This window comes from Chenopodium album, chromosome 4 (assembly GCF_948465745.1).
Source record: "Chenopodium album chromosome 4, dcCheAlbu1.1, whole genome shotgun sequence".
NCBI classification, from domain to species: domain Eukaryota; kingdom Viridiplantae; phylum Streptophyta; class Magnoliopsida; order Caryophyllales; family Amaranthaceae; genus Chenopodium; species Chenopodium album.
Window position 1 is genome coordinate 64,138,892 of NC_137837.1, and position 25,138 is coordinate 64,164,029.

General features: G+C 33.3%; 1 protein-coding gene and 1 pseudogene across 2 annotated transcripts; both read left to right on the forward strand.

The window, feature by feature from the left end:
- The first annotated feature begins 1,608 nt into the window (after positions 1 to 1,608).
- Positions 1,609 to 4,512, forward strand: LOC145628007 (protein trichome birefringence-like 41; annotated as a pseudogene). Its single transcript, XR_014111414.1, has 5 exons — positions 1,609 to 1,631; positions 1,801 to 1,972; positions 3,149 to 3,324; positions 3,448 to 3,595; positions 4,086 to 4,512. The product of XR_014111414.1 is annotated as a protein trichome birefringence-like 41 (transcript).
- Positions 4,513 to 10,039: 5,527 nt separating this feature from the next.
- On the forward strand, positions 10,040 to 12,302 carry LOC145628008 (uncharacterized). The gene is made up of 4 exons (XM_081680342.1): positions 10,040 to 10,145; positions 10,264 to 10,390; positions 10,560 to 10,978; positions 11,059 to 12,302. The coding sequence occupies exons 1-4, from the start codon at positions 10,040 to 10,042 to the stop codon at positions 12,300 to 12,302; spliced, it is 1,896 nt and encodes a 631-aa protein (XP_081536468.1).
- Positions 12,303 to 25,138: the final 12,836 nt, after the last annotated feature.

A 25,138-nucleotide genomic window follows, 5' to 3' on the forward strand; every position in this document is an offset into this window, starting at 1 on the left:
AATTGCATTTTAAGAATTTTTATCAATAAAAATGAGAGCAAATTTATTTATATGGATTGTTGCGTTCAAATCATTTTTATTATTAGAAGTATTGCATCATCATATGTAAATTTTGTTTATTCGTGTTTCAACATATGTTCATTTCTGTATCATTAAATATTCATTTCAAAAGCTATGTGTAAGTTTTATAGTAAGATGTATGCAAATACATACGTCTTAGAATTGTATTTATATAAATAAAGAGTTGTTAAAAATAATTTCCAATATAAAATAAATTCAATTTAATTACAATAATAATGCATTTCCATACAGTTATACTATTACGTGTAATTGTTTCATAAACACGAAAGTGAACATTTCCACCATCCAATGTTCATTTATGTTTAATGTATGTTTTCTGTAGTAAACTATAGGTTTATTGTAGTTGTATTTAAATATAAATGTTGTACACGTGAATTTCAATGATTTTTATTCTTTTAAAGATGCTCATATATATTTTAGCTAGTGAACATATTTTAAAATTTGTTATTTTGTGTATTTGTTATATATATATATATATATACATATATATATATATATATACATATATATATACATATATATATATATACATACATATATATATACATACATATATATATATGTATATATATACATATGTATATATATACATACATATATATATATGTATATATATATGTATATATATACATATGTATATATATACATATATGTATATATATATCCTTAAAACTCATAATAAATAAATATCGATCTCTAATATATATCATGTGAGATTTAATTAACATGAATTACTATTGACTCTAACATCGGATAGACATAGCATATTTGCTGTAAGATTACGGTAGGATAATAACCAAATTAAACAAGAATGCGCGCAAAAAACCATTGTGTATTAATTACTAATTAGAACATTATTATTTGAGATTTATCATAAATAATTTAATTCAGATGATTAAAAATTAAAGGTCTTACATATTTTGTATCTCATTACATCCCTGGTTAAATAAGAAAACTTTGTCATTTATCCTATTTTTCAAATTGGATAAGAAAGTGTATGTAATCCCATTGTAGTTGGATACATTTTTCGCTCAACTAGTTGAAGCTAATGTCGTTTGGTACACATATACCATAGTTGGTACTCTAGCTTGGACACTTGGTAGGTAAGTTATACACAACATATAAGAAAAATATATCACGCTTTATTTATTTTTTTTGCTTTAATTTCCGTTTTTATAAATAGTAATTGGAGCCGTATAAGAATATAACAACAACAATAATAATACTCATGAGTGTGAGGGATTACTCAAATGGTAAAAGCTTCCCACCCTATTTTAGGAGATTCTGAAATCGATTCTCACCCCTATCTTTGTGGCTATCTAAACAACAAAAAAAAAAAAAAAAAAAAAAAAAAAAAAAAGAACGAGCTACCTAAACTTGAGGAAGATGATCTAAGCTCTACTAGTTTTTCTTTCAAAACAATTGGTTGGTAACTCAGTGATAAAAATAAAATATATCATTTTGTATTTTTTTTTCCCGCTTTTTCTTTAAGATAAATAGTTTAGTTATAGTGATTTTTATACAAACATGGGTACAAGTTACTCTGGTAAGTATATTTCGATTGTTCAAATAATTATTGCTCATTTATTCATCAAATGATTAATGATTAAAATTAATTGCATTCAGGTGAATATAATAATTTTCAAGCTACTTGCCAAGTATGAAATTGATTTATTAGTTCAATTTAATTGACCCCCTTTTTCTTAACTTAAAATTTAGGTATGATGTAAATGATTTTTTCACAAAATTTAGTGGAAAGAAAATATTGTTTGTGGGGGATTCACTAAGCCTAAATCAATGACAATCTCTTACTTGCATGCTTCATGCGGGCAATCCAAACGCTACATACAACTTGACGCAACAACAACCCATGTATTCCTTTCAATTTCCTGTAAGTCACTTGATTAGCTTTTTTTATTAACCATTCAATGTATAGCACTATCAATTGTTAACTAATTTATGGTGACTAAATTACAATAATTTTTATAACCAAATATTAATTGATCCTGGGATCGATTCTCATCATCAGCCCTTGTGGCTCTCTAACACCCCAAAAAAATAGGCAATTTTATAAACTTGGTTGCTCGTTACGTTGGGTGAATGAGACAAGGGTGGTATCTAGAGCCGCCAATGATAAGGCACTATTGGGTTTATTGGCTAAGTGTTGAATGTAGACATGTGGTTGTAATGGGGACGATAGTGACGGGGTTGCTAATGACTTGACATGTTGGGTAGAATAAAATGTTGGATTTGGTTGTAATTGGTGGTTAATTTACTTAAACAAATTAGGAGGGAAAGAGACCTATGTTCCTATTGAGTATTGATCTAGAAAGAAAAAAAAGTTTCATAACATACAAAGTGTACGTGTCATGAGACATCTTCACATTCACTAAATTTTATAGTGTTTAAACACATGACCAATGGTAATTAAGTTAGAAGTTATAACCATCTAAGCCAATTTACTTATGTTTTTACATTTAACTAAAATTAATTACGTCTAATTTTCATTAGAGGTGCTTATTAAAAGGAGGAATCTTAGTAATTTGGAATTTGATTGCAACTTTGTAATTAAATTTTTGTCTTTTCTTGTTTTATTTATGGTTATTGGCTATAATTAATCGCCTATTTCATTTCTTGTTTTGATTGAAAAATTTGCCATGTCAGCAATCCACTGCACATACATTAACCAATCAAAATTATTTGATTCTTTAAATACTCAATTAGATTAATTGTTCATGGATTATGAAAATTATTCACCTTATAATAATGTTCGGAAATATTCAATATGGGTACATCATTTTGAAACGCCCAAAATAGTGTATGGGACTAACAAAATGAAACGGAGGGAGTAATGTTTATTATGCACTTTATGTATTTAGAAACTTATACATACATTATAATATGAAAATTTAAAGTAATAACCCGGGACATTACTTGGACCACACACTAGTTGATTGAGTTAAATATGTGTAAGTTTAAGTATTTAATTTTAAAATTTAGGAAAAATAAATAGACAATTTTCTCTTCTAGATATGACTAAATTTAAATAAATTTTTTGGAATTGCAGGAGTATAATCTCACAATTAATATGCAATGGCATCAATTCCTAGTGGACATGGATGTGGAACCAACAGGCAGAATTTTAAAGCTTGAGTCTATCAAGGGTGGTGATGCATGGACTGATTTTGACTTGTTCATCTTTGATAGTTGGCATAGGTGGTTTTAAGTTCCACCCCAGCAACCGTATGTCTCAATCTATTTATATTATTTTGTATATTTCAAGTATCTATTACAACTTTTTCTCAAAAAAAAACAAAAAAAAAAAGAAAAAAAAAGTTGTTAATATATATTAGAATACATTTGTAGATGGGATTTCATACAATTAGGAAATGAAACAAAGAAGGATATGAATTGAATAGAGGCATTCAAGATTGCGCTAGGAACTTGGGGATTCCGCGCTTGATCATAGTAGAACCAAAGTTTTTTATCAAGGCATCTCAGCGTCGCACTATCAGTAAGATAATACTTGCCTTATCCTTCACCGTTAAAACTATATTATGCTCCAATTAGAAACAGTACTACATGCATATTGTTTGCAACGATTAGACATTTTTCCTCTCCACTTTATGTCAAATCGTTGCAAATAATATGTAACGGATGTAGTAAATAGGTAGAACAGTAGATTTAGAAAAACAAAGTACTCGTAGCTATATAAAATTGTACTACGTAATCATAGATGACATAAACTGAATTTGTATTCTTCTTATCATCTTATCTGACCACTTAACTAATTAATTTAATCATATAGTCTGTCAAATTACAAACGATATGTTATTACTCCATGTGTATGTTACATGTACCAATACAATAACCTCTCTTTTTCTTTTTTCTTTTTTTTTTTTTTTAATTAAAAGAACATACAAAAGACAATTACTAAATATTTGCCAACTTTGATTTTATATTCTAACACATCCTAAATGACATAATTCCCATGAAATTGGCAGTGGCATTGATTTTGGGAAACCAACGGCACAAGGTTGTTATAAGGAGACACAACCAATACTTGGATCAAAAAGCCCAGCACCACCAAGCCCAGGAATCGGTATAGTGAATAACATATTGGGCCAAATGAATAACCCAGCTTTCTTTTTGGACGTCTCATTGTTGACCTAATTAAGGCCCGATGCACATCCTCAGAAATATGGTGCCTCAAAAACTGTTGGAGATTGCACACATTGGTGTCTTGCTGGTGTTCCTGATACTTGGAATTTATTCCTTTATGCTTCTTTATAGTTTTTTAGGCCTTTATTTTTCATTTTTTTTTATGATTAATTAAGGTATACACAATTAAAGTCTCATTCTTAATAGACTTAATTTGTTGAAATACACATTTATTTTTAGTGAAATGTTTAAGAAATAAAAAGTTTAAATTGTCCTCCTTCCTTATGGTACTCGCAGATAGCCAGATATAGGTCTTTGTACATTATAATTGCATTGTTCCTTTGACTTTATAGATTTATATTACTGTTTTTATTGTTTATAATTTATAAACAATAAAAAAAGTACTCCCTCCGTCCCTAAATTACATTCCTCTTTCTCTCTATTATGTGAGGAATAAATGCTAGAAAGAGGAATGTAATTTAGGGACGAAGGGAGTAATATAAATCAATATTAACCGGGGCTTCCTCTATTGTACTATTTTCTATGTACTCCCTCCGCCCACAATTATCTGCACCAAATGTATTTTTTGTGGATTCCTAAGCAAAACTTTTAGTGTAGTTTAATTAAGTTTGAGTGGGTTTAATTAAATAGTAAAAATGAGGGAAATAGGAGACAGAAAGTGATCCCATATGTTTAAGGCCCTGGTCTCTTCACCCTAAAAAAATAATATTAAGTAAAAATAATTTCAGTTCAGTAAAAATAAGTTCAGTTCAGTAAAATTATTTTCAGTTCAGTAAAATTAATTTCAGTTCAGTAAAAATAAGTTCAGTTCAGTAAAATTTAGTTTTCTTAAAGAAGAATTATAATAGAAAATCAGTAAAAATAATTTCAGTTCAGTAAAAATAATTTAAGTTCAGTAAAAATAATTTCAGTTCAGTAAAATTAAGTTCAGTTCAGTAAAAATAAGTTCAGTTCAGTAAAAATAATTTCAGTTCAGCAAAATTAAGGTGAATCAAACAGGGCCCAAGTATAATAGTGGGTTAAAGTGAGTGGGAAAGAGGAGAGAGAAAGTGGTCCCACATGTTTGATTAAAAAAGGTTAAACAAACTTAAAACAAAAAAGTAAGGGTAAGATGGTCTTTTTACACTTTAAATTTTATTAAAAGAGGAAAGAAAAAAATTTGTTGCACATAATAGAGAGCACCCATTTATGACAAATGTTGCAGATAATTGTGGACGGAGGGAGTATAAGAAATGTGAGTGGGACACAAATCCTAAGTGCATGAAAAAATGTACATGCACATGAGTTAAGTCGTAAACATTTAAAGAAATATGGGTTATTTTTGGTAGTTGAGTGAATCTACAACCCTTAAAATGTTTCACTTGTTCCCCTTATGAATAGTGCTCACATGTGTGAGTGGCATGTGTGATTGCTTTTGACTTGGCAATGTTAGTTGTTTCTTTGCCTATGTGGCATCTTGGAGGGGACATGTGTTGTTTTGTTCTTTTTGCCTCTGTCACCTTCAGCCTTGCTTCTTTGGTGATTCATGGAGACATGCATTCTTCTCCTGTGAATTCACTTTCCTGTTTTTTTCTCCAAATTTTGTTTCCTTTATTTTTTCCTTTTTTCCTTTTTCATTCTTCTATGGAACTCTGTGTAATGAAGTTGACACATCACTATGTGTCGATCTTCTATGTGGTTTCACCGGCTTCTTCACCTTCTGCAATTGATAAAGCAAAATCACAAGTTTTCATCAATGGCTACAAGATGTCAAAATACCTACCATTTCATCATTATCAGAAGGTAAATTGTATATATAAGCATTGGATTTAGATTACTATTTCTTCATATGCTTGCCCTTTATACACTGATATAGTAAAATTTGTTTTTTATTTGACTCAAATTTTCTGAGTTCATCATACTCAAAATTAAAACTTGTCTCTATTATAATTCATTTTATCATTAGAATAGTGTAAATTGTACATATAAGCATTGGATTTAGATTATTTAGATTACTGGATTTAGATTTTATTTTGCCCTTTATACACTGATATATTAAATTTTGTATTGTGTTTGAATCAGATTACCTAATTACATACCTTATATTATAATAATTATTATAGTTATAATTCATTAAATTAAAATTAAATTAAAACTTGTCCCTTTGTAGTATATACTTGTTTTGCTTAAAATTGCTGGTGTTCTCGAGGCTTATGTTGAGCTTATATAGAAATCATTGAAAATGACATTGACTTCTGTTCTATCTACCTATCTATATATTTAATCACTTTAGGTCCTAATCCAAATTCCAAATCAAAAAAAAAAAAAGGGGATAGAAACCAACAACTCTTGGTGGTAATATCTTGCTCCTATAATTATTTTAATTTTCCTTGTTCTTGTTGAATGCATATATTGGGCAATTTACACTAATCAGAAAATGTGATATATTCTTATGGCCTTGTGTTGGACTTACTTGGATTGCCAATCAAACTAAATATATCTTGACTTGTTTGCCATGACAATTGGATTGCCAGTCAAACTAAATATATCTTGACTTGTTTGCCATGACAATTTACTTTATAGTTAGGCTGTTTAAGTGTGTAGCAATCTTAGTTATACAAATTATGGCTGTCAGAGCTACATGCACTGTATTTAATTATGCTCTTATACAAGTTCTAATTTCCAACTTTTTGCTGTTTATATTATATTAGTTTTGATATGGTTGTTTTGTTTAGTTTATATATATTCCTTTTTTAGGTCAAAATTGGATAATGAGTGATAATATATTAATTGACTAGATCACTGATTGTAATGTGATGGTTTGTGCGGGCTGGTGTTGGGGTCCTGTTTGCTCTTTGTTGGCTGGTGTTGGGGTCTTGTTTTACATCTGCTGCCCAGAATTATTGGTATGGCTTTTTTTATCTTTATGCCATTTGCTTTTCTTTACTATTGCTTTTTTTTTTTACTATTGCTTATACATCCTATAGTAATTTTTTTGGTTCAAATATGTGCTTGGTATGTCATACATGTTGGATTTCACTATTGTGCTCTGTTTAGATAAAGATATGACTTTAGATGTGTGATAGTGATACCAAATTTTGTTTCATTATGGAGTAAGTGCCTGTTAGATTGTAGTCCTTTTTAATGGTGTGTGCTTTCTTTTTAGGCTGCCGGTTAGTTACAATGTATGTCTCTAAGAGGGCTTTGCTTGTGTTGGTTTAGGATAGGATTGATTAGAATGTTGTCTTATTCACAATTAGCTCATCTTTCTAGAAAATTTGGTGAGGTAGGTTATGTTCTAGAATTAGTGAATAGGAACGATGTTAATTGTTTGATCCATTGGCCATGCACACAGGTCATGGAGCTAGAGTCTCGCAAGGTCTCTATTTCGTAATGTTGCTTGTTAAAGCAGGTTATGGATCACCTGCAGTTTTCGCATCCTGTTTATGAATTAGTGGACATTCATAAGAATCATGTGAAGTTGCATGTGGAAACGACGGACCTTGGATTTTCACACACCTACACTTTTGATGGTGGTGAGGGTGAAAAGTTGGAGGCTTCAACTGAAAAGGCAGCAGAGGAGGCTGTCCGACACTTGAGGCTAGAGTATGACCTCTGTATTCATGATTGGACGAGTACTAAGATTTGGATGTACAAGCGTTGTGAGGTGTTGTTCCAGCTGAAGCATGATGCTTTGGAGTCTAAGGAACGGGTACTACAGAAACCACCTGTTAATTGGCTTAGTGCTTTCCCTGAGAAGGCGGGTACCAAGGATGTCTTTATTGACTACTTGGATGTGCTGCATGTGCTGACTGTAAAGACTTGTGCACGAGTCTCAGCTATTGAGTCCTCTGAGCTTGCACTGCAGGGGTATGTGGCATGGCTTACGGTGTATTGCCCTAGAGAAACAGTTAACATGGAGTGTATAATCAGTGACATATGTGTTGGTGAGGCAGCTGCTAGACAAAATGCTGTTGTGAAGGCTGTTTCTTTCCTCTAGTGCAGGTATAGAGTCGAAATAATTGACCTGAACTATGGCCATGAAAAATATCCTGGCATTAAGTGTTCATTGGCTCGAGAAAGCTACAGGTCTTCTCAAGAACGTGTGCTTGGTGTGCAAGAAACACTTCACTTGGCGCCTTTCCTAGATGAGCATGACTGCAGCACACCTAGATCCCTCTGTAACAAAATCCCAAGTGCAAGCCTACCACCTAATACTCCTCGTAAGCGTAGAGCGCGTCCTACTTTCATGAGGGCAAGTGCATCTAATCAGCCTTCTGCACTTAACTTTGTTAGGGTCCCATCAGACTTGGAATCTGTTTTTAAGCGTAGGAAGAGGAATTAGTTGTTGGGTGGTTTGTTTAGAGATGATAAGTCAAATTTAGAATTTGTGTTGGTTGATGGCCTGTTTAGTATTGTTGTTTTGTAAACCTAAGAGCTATAGTGCTTAGTTGACTTTGTGATATTATGTTTGATGTACTCTGAATTTGATGGCCATGTATTTTGGATAATGACTTTTAAAGAGCAATGAAATCTACAACTTCTCGGTTATAAAATTTGTTTCACTGTTTTGCATCTATATACTGTTATTTTTATCATTTATGATAGTGTGAACTAATGGGGTTTTGCTTTTTATTATGTATATGTATTGATGTAGTTTACTATCTATACATGGCAGGAGTATACTGTCTGCTAGATTTTTATCAGTGTCGGCATCTATGGGTATCGTCTTCATAGCCTATTATATTGTAGTAGATTGAGTATGTTAGGATTCTTACCTTATATCATATTCTACCTTCACTTGCTACAGACTACCCTGATTACCCTTCATCTTCTAAAACTAAAACTCGAACAAGTAAACGCATACGGGGAATTACTGGAGAGCCCAAAAAACAAAAACAAAGGAAGCCTAAACCTATAGGGCCAGGTAGTGTATTGTTTAATTTGCTATATTTAATTGTCTTATTATACATGTTGTCCAAATTGTAAACTAAGGCATGGTTATAAATATGTAGTTGGAGATGCATGGGATGTTGGCCAGCAAATGCCAATAGCTCCTTTGGAATTGGCAGCTCCTTATTTCTGTGACAAATGCCTTGCAAAAAAATTTGCCTATGAACCTCCTAAATTTTACTGTAGTGGTGGGGAGTGTGTGATTGTCTATAATCAGCTTCCTCCTGAGATTATTAGACTGTTTACTGCAAAAGATGAAATCGCTGAGCACTTTAAAATATATGCGCGTTTATATAATAATATGTTTGCTTTCAGCTCTTTGGGGGGTGCATTGGAATCACAATAAAAAAAAGGTGTATATGCTTTTAAATTACATGGGCAGCTATACCATTTTGTGCCTGACTTGTTACCTGATGGCACCCAGCCACAATTTCTTCAACTTTACTTTTATGATTCTCAGCATGAGGCTAAGCACCGACTTGACCTCTTCCCAGAGCTCTAGGAAGATGTTATTGCAATTCTGATGGAAGTTATGTCGCATAACCCTTATGCCAGATTTTTTAAATCTCTGAGGGATATTACTGTCTCAGCTGAAACTGTGATTACTCTCAACAAAGACCCTACTTTGGATCAGCAGGTGTATAATGCTCCAACATCTGACGAGGTGGCTGCTATATGGACTGATGCTAGTGCATCCCATGAACAAAATACTCCTCACATCACAGTGTATGGGAAGTCTACTGAGAGCCACCGTATAATGCATTACTATGGCTGCTATGACCCTCTGTAGTACCCTTTATTATTCCCTCGTGGTGATTGTGGTTGGCACCACGGCCTTCTAAAAATGTCTTCTTGTGGGCAGACTCATGATCAAAGCTTTGTAGTCACGGTCACTGCAGATGGGGATGATGATGTTGTTGTTGCTGCATTGCTGCAAGGAGATGATCCACGTAAGATTTTCAGTATTCTTTGTTGCATGCATAGCTAATGAACATACATTGCTAATAAATTTTCTAAACAATTAGATGGGTAATTTAATTAATTTTTTGTTGCATGTTGTTGTCTCAGCTGCTACTAATGGCAAACGGGGTAGGTGTATTTCTGCTAGGGAGTATTATGCCTATCGTTTCCAGATACGGATTGGCAATTATCTGTTAAGAGCAGGACGACTGTTTTTGCAATTCATTGTGGACATGTATGTGAAGATTGAAAATACGCGCTTGGATTTTTTCCGGAAAAACCAAAAAAAAAATAAGGGCCGAATTATATCAAGGTCTTGTTGATACATTTGATGGTGGGGAAACAAATGCTTCTAATGTTGGTCACTTAGTTATATTGCCCCCTACGTTCCTTGGGTGCCCTAGGCATTTGAGTAGGAGGTACCTTAATGCAATTACTCTTGTGCAAAGGTTTGGCAAGCCTGACCTCTTCGTGACTATGACTTGCAATCCCAAATGGCCAGAAATTAAAGCAGAACTTGCTCCTGGTGAAAAGGCTCAAGACCAGCCTGATTTAGTTGCGCGTGTTTTCAGAACAAAACCTATTGCACTGAAAAAGAATATTACAGATGAAAATGTCTTTGGTGAAGTGGCAACTTTCATTTATGTTGTGGAGTTTCAGAAGCGTGGCCTTCCACATGTTCATATGCTGATTATACTGAAACAAGGGTATAAAATCAAGGAACCGACCTTGCATGATAAGTTTACTTGTGCTGAGATACCTAGCAATGACAACCCTCACTTGCGTAAAATTGTTCTTCGCCATATGATGCATGGCCCTTGTGGTAAGGACGATCCTAGCTTCCCCTGCATGAACAAGAAAGGGTCCGAAGGAAAGTGTAAATATGGTTACCTGGCCTAAAAGCATACAATGACACAACCACCAACAGTGATAGCGGTTACCCTGCTTACCGCAGGCGCTTTACTGGTGAGTCTATTCGAATTAGGGGGAGAAGGCTAGACAACCAATGGGTGATCCCCTACAATCCTTACTTGTCAGCGCTCTTTGATTGCCATCTTAATGTGGAGATTTGCTCCACAATTCAAGCTGTGAAGTATTTGTATAAGTATGTCTACAAAGGGCATGATAGATGTTCTTTCACTGTAACAGAAACAGGTGTGAGGCAACCTGTTGATGAGATTAAACAATTTCAGTCAGGCCGTTGGGTCTCTCCTTGTGAAGCTGCTTGGAGGATCTTTTCATTTGATATTTATGAGATTAGTCCGCATGTACTGTTGCTGCAGGTGCACTTGCCAAACCACCATTCTGTTAGGTTTAATGCTATTGATCAACTAGAGGATGTAGTTGCTGATAGAAGAAGGGCCAGAACGTCGTTAACTGAGTTTTTCAAAATGAATGCTGCATTTCCAGGCAAGCCAAAATATCTGTATTCTAAATTTTCTGAACATTATGTGTGGCATCCTGCTTCCAAGACATGGACAGAACGTTCTGTTGGTGTTGTCGTTAGCAGATTAGCCTTTGTTTCTCCATCTGAAGAGGAGAGATATTTTCTCCGTCTTCTCTTAACGCATGTAAGAGGTCCCACATCATTTGATGACCTGCATACTGTTAATGGGTTTCTCCGTGCTACATTCCAAGAGGCTGCTGTTAAGTTGGGTCTGCTTAGTGAAGATGATGGTGTGGAAAAGTGTATGGATGAAGCTGCTACTGCACAAATGCCACGGGCACTGCGAAGGTTATTTGCAACACTGCTTATTTTCGGTAATCCACGTGATCCTTTAGCACTATGGCATAAATATTACACCGCTCTTTGTGAAGACTACAGCTATTCATTAAGAGGAGAGGAACAAAAAGTAAAAGCAATAACAATTCGGGAAGTGGAGCGATATTTAGAAGAGATGGGCAAGACATTACAAGATTTTGGGTTGGAGTCTTTAGTCGTACCTGCTGATGAAGGGCTTACCAGGACTAAAGATATTGCAGATGCATTAAACGCACCTATACCTAATGAATATGTTGAAGCAATTTCTACGTTAAACAGCAAACAACGTGAGGCTTTCAGTGCAATTATGAGCAAGGTCAACAGTGAAGAACCGGGAGCCTTTTTAATTGATGGTCCTGGGGGCACGGGTAAAACTTACCTTTAATGTGCTCTCTATGCTGTCATTAGACAGATGGGCAAGATAGTGCTTCCTACAGCAACATCAGGCATAGCTGCATCAAATATGGTCACGGGTCGGACAGCTCATTCGCGTTTTAAACTTCCTCTAGACCACACCGTGTCAATGGATTGCAATGTATCTAAGCAAAGTGGCCTTGCAGACCTATTAAAAGCAAGCACTTTGATAATTTGGGATGAAGCTTCAATGGCTTTGAAACAAAATATTGAATCTCCTGACCTGTTGCTTAGAGATTTATGTGAGGAAGAACAACCATTTGGCGGTAAAGTTGTTGTTTTTGGAGGAGATTTCTGGCAAGTTTTGCTTGTTATGCCTAAAAAATCTCAGAAAGAAGCAGTGGCAGCAAGTTTAGTTTCTTCTCATTTATGGAAATGCTTTACACGTATTAGGCTAAGTGAGAACATGCGTGCACGGGTAGATCCATTGTTCTCTGATTTCTTGTTGGCTCTTGGAAATGGTGAGCTCCAGGAAACAGAAACTGGAAACATCCAAATCCTGAAGAGCTCCTCATCCCATTTGAAGAAGAAGGTGTTTCCTTGTCACAACTTATTAAAGAGGTGTTCCCAGAGCTGACAGAAGGTCACTTCAGCCCAGAAATTTTCACTAATCGCGCTATACTAACACCTCTTAATGATGATGTTGATGAAATCAACAGCCTCCCTATAGAAAATCACCCTGGTGAAGCAGCAGTGTATAAAAGCTTTGATTCTTTGATTGATGAAAGTTGCAACATCTATACAACTGAGTTTTTTTAATACTTTATGCCCTGGAGGAATGAGACCACACTCTTTAGTTTTGAAACAGAACTGTCTTGTGATTTTGCTTCGGAACATAGCTCCAGCTTCAGGCCTATGTAATGCGACTCGACTCATCTGTAAAGCATTCTACCCAAATGTTATCCTATGTATGATTTCAACAGGCCATCATTCAGGCGAGATGGTCTTTTAACCACGTGCTAACCAGAGGCCTTCCTCTTCCAGCCATTACCCATTCAAGTTTGAACGAATACAATTCCCAATTAAGCTGAGCTTTGCCATGACCATAAACAAAGCTCAAGGCCAAACTCTCAACAAGGTTGGGATTTATTTACGGCGTCCTTGTTTTTCTCATGTCCAAATTTATGTATGGCTATCTAGAGCAAGGAAATCATGCCAAGTAAGAGTCCTAAGTAAGCCTATTAATGAAAAACAAGATGCAGATGGTGTAAGGAATGTTGTGTCTTTTGATATACTATACAAGGCTAGAATCATATCTGAAAAATCTTCACAGGTTAGTTTTCCAGGACAATTCCTAACTATTCAAGCTTAATGTACACTTATTCTTGAGCAGCCACACATAGCATAATACTTATCTACTTGAATGCAGGATCTAACAAATGATTTATGAGTTAATGCTGCAGCTTTACAGTAGTATATTACCAATAAAGATATAGCGAGGTGAGTTTTAAAGGGTCACTCAATTAATATCTTTAATTTGCATTTGCTTATGGTTCCTAAATATCATTAAGCTTCTGATGCAGGGTTTTTCTACCAAATGGGCAACCTGGATACATTTCTTCTCCCAGCCTTTTGCAATTCTGCAGTAGCATTAGCAAAATGTACTAAATCTCAAATTACTTCAAGAAAGATTTGTTGGAAGGTATAATGACAAATTAAGACCTTCATGTTGAAAATTTTGTAATTTGAAATATCAATGGTAATTGCTTATCCAGCTCTATTTATAAAGTCCATTTCATATGCTTTTACAAAAATATATTTCTAATTTAAACCTGAAATTGTTGATTGATTAGTGTTAGTGTGTTACAGCTTATAAATGTGAATATATAAAGTTAACACTTCAGAAAAACTTAAATAGTATCACAGATGGAGGCCTGCTAAAAGCAAAGCTCTTTGGCTACCAACATAAATAAAGTCCAGCTTAATGAAGCCATTATAAGCAATGTTCATAGCATGTAGTCCAGCACAATAAAGCATATTAGAACCCATTGAAACAGCCTAGGCTATTCAGACTTGTGCAAATGTTACAATACCATTAACCATATGAACTTAATATCAAATTTTTAAAGGAGGGTTGCCAAAAGGTCTATTGGCAGAATCAAAGATCATTTTAATTTGCCTATTTAGAACTACTTATAAAATCCATTTTAGTTGCCTCTAAAGAATTAAGTTTTTAGTTTTAAGGCTGAGTTATTGATTGTTCAGTATTACATGCTATATAAGAAACTTAAACATGAGAAATTAATCAATTAATTAGACCCAGATAACATTGATAAATAGGCCTCTTAAGAGCAAATCTCTTTATAAGCAGTGTATACAGCCTGCAGTCCAGCCAAAATTAAATACTTTACAACCCATTAAAACAGCCCATATAATATTGCAAATATATATAAAGAAAGTATAGAATTTTCTTTATCCCAAAAAATAAAGGTAAACAAAATTGTAACAAAAAAGAAGAGATTCCAGCTCCCAATGTTAAATAGTAAAACAGGTTTCACAGGTGCTTATAAATCACAAAAAAAAAACAAAAAAAAAAAAACTATGCTTACAACTTCTGCAAAAAAAAACAACTTATAACAATCTTACTTTTAAATAATAGAACTGTAATGGGAAGTAAGCAGATGACAGCAACCATTAATTCCTTATATCAATGCACATTAGTTTAGTAGCTACCAATTAATGCTTAAATCACTAGAATATATATGCTTATGCCTATTACAAGTAAAAGCACAGTCAAATCGTCCCAATCTTTTGTTCTACCTAATTATCACTTACCTAGGCCTACAAAATATAGACCCATTGTTTTACCTGCTGGTTAATAGCCATTGCTTGGCTATATATTTGGGTATACAAAGCACCCTCTCACTACTATCACCTGCATTCTCTGGAAAATAGAAGAACTAAAGGAAAATTGCTCAGGAACTCCATTGAAGGTACTTCTTTACCTCTTCATTTAGAATTTAATGCTAACATGAATTATTTTATTATGCTAGCATGAGTTTGGTATAATATAGTAATCATTTAGCATGTTTTTGGCATTGCATTTATGAATCATTTGCTTAATTATATGCCACAATTTCTACTATTATGCGTACATTAATAGAGAAGAATAAGGTTATAACTACCACAAGTCCACAATGATAAATGAATAATAAGCACAAAAAAAATAGAAAGAATAAGTGACCATTTCAGTAGTAAAATAAATACCCCATCATAATATGAACATATTTGAATTAATTATTATGGTCTTGTGCTTTTGAACATTGCAGTTTATGTAATCTCCAAATGAAATTAAATATTCCTCTACTGATTTATATAATCAACTAATCTGATAAGAATAACACACTTAAACTGTAATTTCAATGGTGCTTAAATTATAAATATGTAATTTTTTGTACTTATGCCCTGTTACTCATACTAAGGCATTAATATTGTATAATGTGTTCTTTTAGAGTATGCTTAGGGTTAATCAGTTAGGACCTAATACCATCTATTATTGTCTGTTAAATAAAACAAATAGTACTTGCTTAGGTAGCAACATGTTAATTTATATAATCAACTAATCGTATGCTATAGTTCCCTGCATAAGGATTTACACTTATAAAAAATTTGTCTATTCTTGATTACTTACAAGCCTAAACTAATAATATATTCAACACAATGTGTAGATGAAGCCTGAATATACCCCTATTGGCAATCTGACTCCACAAACTAAGGCATACAAAGTTCGGGCAAAAGTAATTGAGAAGGCAGAACCAAAGCTATCTCCTAACAAAACTCTGTACCAATGGCTAAAACTAGAGGACATTGAGGTTTGTTGCAAATACTGCTATTTTATTTTGGGTTAGAATTAAGTATAAGTTGTTTATTAAACAACCCAAACTATATTTAGTTATTTTTGTTATTCTTATTGCTTAAGGTAAATCGCATTCGTGGAACTTTATTTGAAAATGAAGTTGAGAGCTTCAAGGGAATTCTTGAGCTAGGCAGGGAGTATGAAATTGCAAATGCTCCACTAAGAGCTGTTAATGAGAAATGGAAGACAAGGGAAGATGACTGTCAGATGACCTTTGGAGGGAACACCACTATCCAGCCCCTTCAAGCTGAAGCAAGACCTGTGCTTCCTAAGTACACTCCAATTGCCTCTATTCCGCGCACCAGCTCTAAGAATGAACGCTTTGGTATCTACTTAACTGCTTCTTCTTAAGTACTACTGCTTAAGTAATTTTTTATACTACTGCCCTGCTACCCATAAACTTACTTTAATTTGCTTCTTGCAGATGTCATTGGAGTAATTCTATACATGGAGCAGGTTATATTAGGTAGGTCAAAACTGCATCAGGGGCTTCAATGGATGTTCGTGAGGTTGTGATTGCTGATGACAGGTATATTCTTACACATAGTTATCTAATTACTAACACACATTCCTCAATAGTTGATTCAATTAAAATGGTAGTCTATAATATAATAATTGAACAACCTATTGCTTTGAACATGCTTATTTTGCTTCACTTGGATCCAAAACTTAAATATTATTAAAAGTGTGGATTTGCAAATCAAAATAATTTGCTTATATAATTCGTACATGCAAATTATTATTAAAAATGTGGATTTGGAAATCAAAATAAATTTACAAGGATCTCATGCAAATGTGGTTTTCACTATGACTGTCAAACCATTAGATTTAATTTTGCTCACACTTTTTTTGCTTCATAAGCCCCTAATTTGATTAATATGCAGTATATATCAACCTCTAATACTCTCTCTTTGGGGAGGGCTTGTTACTGATGGTTGCGAAAAATTAGCTGCTTGGACATCAATCCCACTCATTGCTGGTTTTACCTACATGCGCCCAACAGGTCACAAAGGTAAGAGGTTCTACTGCACTTCTATTTTTTTTTTGTGACACTAAATAAGCTCCTATGATAACACTTTAGAAAATTTCTGAAACCACAGGCTTCTCACTAGCATCCTCTATGTCTACATCAGTCATACTTGGGCCTTCACGAGAGACAGCAGAAAATCTCAAGAAATGGTAAGCTACTTTATATATAACTAACACTGACATCATTCATTTGGCTATAATACTTACTTAGTATATGTTCTCAACAAGAGTAGGGACAAAAAACCTTACATAAATAACCTAATGGCTAAGGTTCTGCTAATCCGTGAACCATCTGTTGAGAGGATATTAACTACTATTGGTGAACTTGAACTGAAAAGGGTTTTGATTCACAAGCATTACACTTGTGACTTGTATTTTCTATTCCAATCTATAGCATGTGCATCATTAAATTTGATATTTTATCTCTGCAGCTTACTGATACAATGCAAGAAGAGCGCATATGGCTCGAAGCAAAAATCCCTAAACCTGATGTGGGGAAAATCATTGCCTACATAGGCTGCGACAACTGTGGTCGTCGTTGTGAAGAACTGGCTGGTGAGACCTTTAAGTGTTCCAGCTGCCAAAACAAAGTCTACACAGCCACTACTAGGTAGCTATATTCTTGTGATGACAATAACAAGCACATGTCTTAATTAAAAGCTAACTATCATATTGTTTCATGCAGGGTGAACTACACCTTCACCATAACTGATGGAACAGGGGAATTGAAGCTCACAGCTTTGGATCAGAGTGTGAGAAGCTCTTTGGCATGAAACTTGCTGACATATATAGCAAAGTAATTGCTGTAAGTAACTCACACACCTAAGACTTAAAAGCCTAATACAGTAATACACAACAAGCTATGAACTTACTATAATTTACTACCTTGCTAGGAAAACTGGGATGACTTTGATGAAGCAGCAACTAGACTGTCCACTAAGGAGGCTTACTTTTGTATTGGACCGGCAAACATTTTGAGCAGGGTGGGGGCTCTCAGGTGGGCTCTCAAATCTGTCTCAATGGAGTAACTAGATGGAGGTTTGCTTAGCAGGCAGTGTGATTCTTATCTCATATTCCTCTACTAATCCTTTTGATATTGCACTGCTTGTAACTTTTGTACTTCTTAGCTAATAAGTGGTCTTCTAAACTATCTTAGCCTAGAATGAATGGTATATTCCTCTCTATGGTGTCTTAATGCAAATCGTTTGGTTGTAATCTTTTGGACAAATTAACAAACCTCAATCATCCATTACCACATTAATCTAAACTTTTTAACACCTAATGATTCTATGAATTTCCCTCTCACTTACTTATTTACAGAAAGCTATTGTCTTAGAATGCTAATTATGTTTTCCCATGAAATTAAACATGCCAGATTAATATAGCTAATAATATAGATTATAACTTTCTGTTTATCATGCTAATAATTTAGCTATGATTTAATTAAAATTTGCTAGAAGTCTTCTGCATATACTAGAAATATTATAAATTATGCTGGAAATCTTCTGAATTTTAATTTCAAGTTCTTTCAAAGATAGTGTTATTTTATTAAGGAAGAAAGATCAGTGAAATTAGGATCTTTATTTGAGTTTGAAATGATTGAATTTGTGATGTTTTGACTCATTTATATTAAATAAATCTAGCAACTATAATTATATATTTGATACATTCAAACTTTCAACTAAGTATAAGAATGATAATACTATAATGATACACAATTAAGAAGATATTTGATTTAAACTTAGGCAAAAAAAGAAGACAGCATTAGAAGCTTATATATATATATATATATATATATATATATATATATATATATATATATATATAATAATTGTCATTCAAATAAGCAATTACATGCCATTCTATGAAATTCATGCTAATTTCTACCAAGCTTAGAACTTATCAGCCTAATATACTATTATACAATTTAAGCCACCAAAAACCACCAGCCACCTACATTGCTAAGCTTGCTAGGCAAAAAAACCTACACTTCAATGAAATTTCAGCCAACAAAAACCAGCAACAACCTAGACTTTCATTCAACTTTTTCATAATGAGACAAGTTAAGGCCATACATTGCAGAGTCTTCTGCAGAATCAGCAGACTTATAGCCTTCAACAAATTCATCATCTTCATTACCGCCATCACCGGAGTCATCAGAGTCATCTTGATCATCCTCCTCTGAGCTAGCCTCATCATCGTCCTCTAAGGCCGCCTCTACATCCCTCTGCTCTTCCTCTTCTAAAGCATCATTGTCTTCCTCCCCAGAATTCTCTTCACCTTCCTCTTCTTCTTCAACACCCTCACCATCTTCCTCCTCCTTTTCCCCTTCTACATCCTCCACCTCTTCCTCAGCTTCTTGACCATCCTCCTCCCCCTCAGCTTCAGCGTTTACTACTCCCTGAACCTGCTTAATCTCCATTGGAGCCACCCCATATCCCTGCACCGTCATACCACTCCTAGTCAACGCAGCAGCAACTTCCTCTTCCTCCATCCTCCTCCTTTCATTTTCAAGCTCTGCCTCAACCTGCTCCGCTTCTCTTTGAAGCTCCTCCCTACGAGCTTGTAAAGCCCTAAGTCGTGAACGCAACATACTCAATTGAAGCCACCTAGGACGGCCATGAGGGGCACTTGTAGAAGCTCTTGATGAAGATGAAGAGGTACCATCATTGTTAGCCATTTTAAGCTTAGATCAATTTGCAGAAAATGAAAATAATCTAGGGTAAAGAGAAATATAAAGATGAGAGATAAAGAGAAAGCTAAATGATAATCTAATGGAGGAAGATTAATAGCTTCTAAGTTATGACTCTCTATAAGCTACAGTATGCAATAATAGCATCTTCAGTTTAATGTCATTGAATATAGTTTTAGCTTTAGATGGAAATATGCATCCAAAATTTTTATTCTGTAAATTTTGGTGCAAAGTCTGATTTTATAATATGTACAAAAGTGTCATTCTTACAAAAGGATCCTTTTTCTAAAAGAGCCCTTTTATACTCCTAACAAAATTTTTATTCTATTCTAATTTATACTTGTATGCTATTTTTAGTATGTACATCAAATATTTTGTAATTTACAAATAGCTACAACTAAAGTTATTTTCTTATTGAATTTTATAAGGTAAAATATTATACAATGTTACCATTTAACAATGTCCACCAAGGATCATTAATTAGTCGTACCAATTTCGGATAAGCCATACATTGTTAAGTTCAAATTAATTCAAAGTACAATGATTTGTACTCTATACCTTAATTCCTTAATAATTAACCTATTAATTTTGTGTTTTTGTATTGATATATTAACAACAAAGTAACAATCTCTATAACCTCAGAGTAAAATGATTTGTACTCTATACCTTAATTCCTTAATAATTAACCTATTCCTTTTTTCCCCCTTTTTAATACTATCAATCTTGAGTACTTGAGTTGTAGGCGATAAAGTATCAAGACATTCTATCAAGGGCATTATGTAAAGGCTATCAAATCTCAACACGAAGACACACTCATGCACTATTGCGTGTGATTTATACACTAACCTCAAATATTACTACACCATAACATTTTTTATAAATATTTTACTACACCATCACATTTTTTATAAACACTTTTTATAAAGATCTTATGTATAATTCCTCTATTTAATTTAAGCACTCATACAAATTATTTCTGTTGTCACCTTAATTTGCTTTTTAGTTAACTATCTTTTTCAATTACCCAAAGTGGTGCTCATTTTAATTATATAAGTACTTATTTTGTTTACTAAAGGAAAGTTCAATGACATTTTATTTCATATTGCTATAAATCTTCTACCATATATTGCATTATTCTCCAATCTTGTAATTTTTAATATCGATATTATTGTTTAATTTTCTTGATAATATAAGAGATTATTAGGGTGATCGATCATGATTTATTTAATACATTATAAATATGATTTGTATAAAAATATGACTCAAATATTGCTAAGTAACAGAGATTGCCATTTGAATATGATTTGTATAAAAATATGACTCAAATATTACTAAGTAACAGAGATTGCCATTTGGAGATTATGATTAAGTAAACATAGCTTAACATACTATAATATTCATACTGATTTCTATCAAGCAAATAGAAACCATCAAAATTACAACTTAAATCATCAAACCATCAAAAAAAGCAACTACTACTAAGAAAATATAACAACTTATTAAACCATCAAAATCCAGCAACTACATAACCTATACTTTCAAACAGATCAAACAACTTCATTAAAAACAAGCCACATTTTCTGAATCTTCCTCTTCTGAATCTCCCTCCTCCTCCTCTGCAACAACATGTTCTTCTTCCACCTCCACCGCGGCCTGTACCTGCACTTCTTCCTCGCCCTGTTGTACCTCTCCAACCACAGCAGCACCAGCAGCGGCTGCTGCTTCTTCTTCAATTATTCTCCTTGTGTTTGCTATTCGAGCTTCCACTTGTTGCATCGTAATTCGCAAACTATATAAAACCCCCTCCAGTTCATCCCTACGTTGCTGTAAATTCCTAAGTCTATCACTCAAAGCAGCCAACTCTTGGCTACGAGAATTGCCAGCAAAGGAAGATGAAGAGGTGCCATTGTTTGCCATTATAAGAGAGAAGAAAATATTCAGAAAAAAAATAAAAGGGAGAAGAAGCAGAAGAATCTTTCAGAAATGAAAAGACAAGAAAGAGATATGCTGTCTCTTATAGCCTAGGCATTAATTGTAAGAAGATGTATAGACCTATTCTAGCTCTATTAGAGAAATATACACTTTCCAAGGTTCATTTTATCAGAAAAAGTACTTATAACAATAATATACTATAAAAGGTCCTTTTCCAAAACCAACCTTTCTATAGTTCAGACAAATTTTTATTCCATTGTATTTTCAATGTACATGCCATTTATAGAATGATCGTAAAATATTTCTTTTTTTTCCCCTTTTTTTTAAAAAAAAAAGTTTAAAAATTTCACTTTAATACTACATAAAAATAATCCTATATTTTTAATTAAGTTAAAGAAAATACAAAAAAAAAGTATTGAAAAACTATATTGTAACATCATTTTTACATCATTATTCTCGATTTATAAGATTAATTCGACCAATTAGTAAGGAATTGGTACCAAACAAAAAAAAAAGCAAAATGATGAAGAAATATTCCAAGCTTTTGCTTAACTTAGTTTGCTTATCCTTAATATGTATGTTGATAAAATTAAACTCTGAAACATAAGCTAATCCAAAGCCAAACCAATAGTAACAATTCTATAATCATATTAAGCAATAAAACCAATTATCAAAAGTAGAAATGAACACTATCTTTACCCAAATAAGGGGATGTATAGTCTTTTCCATCTTTACTAAGCTATAAAAACTATACTCTATTTCTTTGCAATAATTATTAGTTTCAAAACAGTAGATTTTTTCAATATTTTATTTTTATTAATTAATGAATCATAAACCAAGATATAAAACAATATTTTATGGAATTGTTAAAATTTATTATGCTCTACATTTCATGTGTCTTAATTTGATTCGATTAAAAACCTTACAATTAAGTACATGTATTGGGTTTTTCTCAAGTTGAAATCATATATACTTTATCTGTGTTATTATTTCTACGTAGTAATAGTGACAAAATGAATTATAATAGAGATAAGTTTTATTTTAATTGAAATCAAAATTTTGAGTCAAATACAATACAAATTTTACTAAGGAATCTCTATACTTGAGCTATAGGTGCTAGGCATTTGTGTTTCACTATCTCCATAAATTAACATATTTTACTAATCTTAGTCATTTAATTAGTGTATTAATATATAATGGTCCTATATCATACTGCATAATGCATGTGATGTAACAAAGTATGTTTCTATACATGTAATATATCCTACTATTACACGATTAACACCCAAAGATTAAATAAAGGATAGTGCATCATACAAACAAGCTAAGTTCAAGAACAAATCTTTGTATTGCATTTACGACCTTGCATATTTAGAAGAAAAGGTCCTTCATTTAAGAACACCCAATTATTCTTATTCCACACTATATTGTTGATTGTCTATAAATTTTTTTGCTACAAATAGGCTTTGATTCCAAGAACTTAGCAAATCAAAACTTTCACCAACAATTACTGATTCTAATCTTTCACTAATCAAAGGGACAAGTTTTACTGCACTTCAAACCAACATAATGAAAATTTCTTATGTACTCGAGAATTACCATTTAATCAATGAAGTCAAGCGTTTACCCAAAGAATAAAAAGACAAACAATCAACCATAATAAGTTTATCAAAGGTAAAAAAGAATACTGCCTTTCCCTAAAGGAAAAAAAGAGATTAAATTTATAACCTTTTCCATCTTTCAATATAAATTGATTACAACAATATTTAAGAAGCATGGCTTAAAAGCCCAAACTATTAATAATACACAAAAATAGAAGCTGCAGCCATTTAAAGTAAGGAAAGAGCAGCTACCTCTCTTCCAAACTGATTAAATAAACCCCATCAATTCTATAAAGTAACTCAGATGTTGCTGCTATAAGTACCATTACTTCACTACTAATCCCTCATATAACAATCTCTATTCTCATAGAAAATTACAAATACAAAAATGGCAGACAATGGTAAGGGAAAGCTTCCTGTTGATCCAAAATCACACTCATCAGGAAAGCTAACATTGAAATCAATGGAAAAAAGAATTGATGCACTTGCAAGATAAGTAGAAGAGCTAGAGCACAAATTGCAGCACCTTCAAGCAACCACTTCAAGGGAGATTTCTATGCCAGAACAAAGGCAAATGCCACCAAAGAAGCGTCGTTTTATTCTCGGATCAGACTAAGACCAGGAGCAAACAGTAAGCTATTCCTACAACAATGACTTCCAACGACTCAGTTTTGACTCCAAGGGTACCAACCATAGCAGTGATCCAGACTACAATGCTGATGATGATAGTGCATCTTCCAATGAAGACACCTCCAATGCATCATCTGGACAAGAACAAGACTACTCAGATAGCAGCAATGATTCAAACAGCAGTGAGTCTTACTACTAGAAGATCATGCAGCCAAGACAACCCCCTAAGCTATGACAACTTAAAAAACTATTAAATGAAGTCAAGCAAAACTATAACTACTTTTAATGTATAATCTAGCAGTAAGTTATATTGTGTCAATATATGGCACTAGAGCTAATTTTAGTGTGTTGTCTACCATTAAGTAATATTGTGTGAATGAATGGCAGCTTTAGGAAGTACATGTATGGTGTTGCTCTTATTATATATAATTAAAATTAATTATATATAATTTACTCTATTTATAATTCTATAATTAACACTGTTAAGTTTATAATTTGAACATTGTAATATGGAGGCCTGCATTTCAACGAGTTCTGTGGTCTGAATGTCATGAAAACAACAATCAAATAACTAGCAAATCAGTGTTGTATCTTTTACTTAAATCCACACAAACCACAATCAATTAAGCATGTCTATCAAAGAGTTCTATGGCATTTTTTAGGATACTTGAAATCACAAATTAGGATACTTTTTAGTGCAGATTGACCCTTCAATAGATAATTACCAGCTGCTTCTTTCAAAGCCAATCTGCTAGCTGTGCTTTTCAAGTCTCTTTCAATGATAATTTCTTAGCTTGATGATATTCATATCACAGCCCAGCTTTAGTCAACTGATTGGATTCTGATTATCATGCTTCAATCCAAAACTGATATTTATGCAATCTGATGTGCATGAAGTGGCAGTTGACATGAGAAATAAGTTTAACATTGTGCCAGATATGCTACACATTGATGTCAAAAAACAAGAGTAAGCCTTTCTTAAATCAAGCCTTGTTCTTTAAAGCCTTTTTTCCCATTTGAAATCAGATTAAAGGCCAGGTATATTTGTTACTAAAATAGTAAACTAA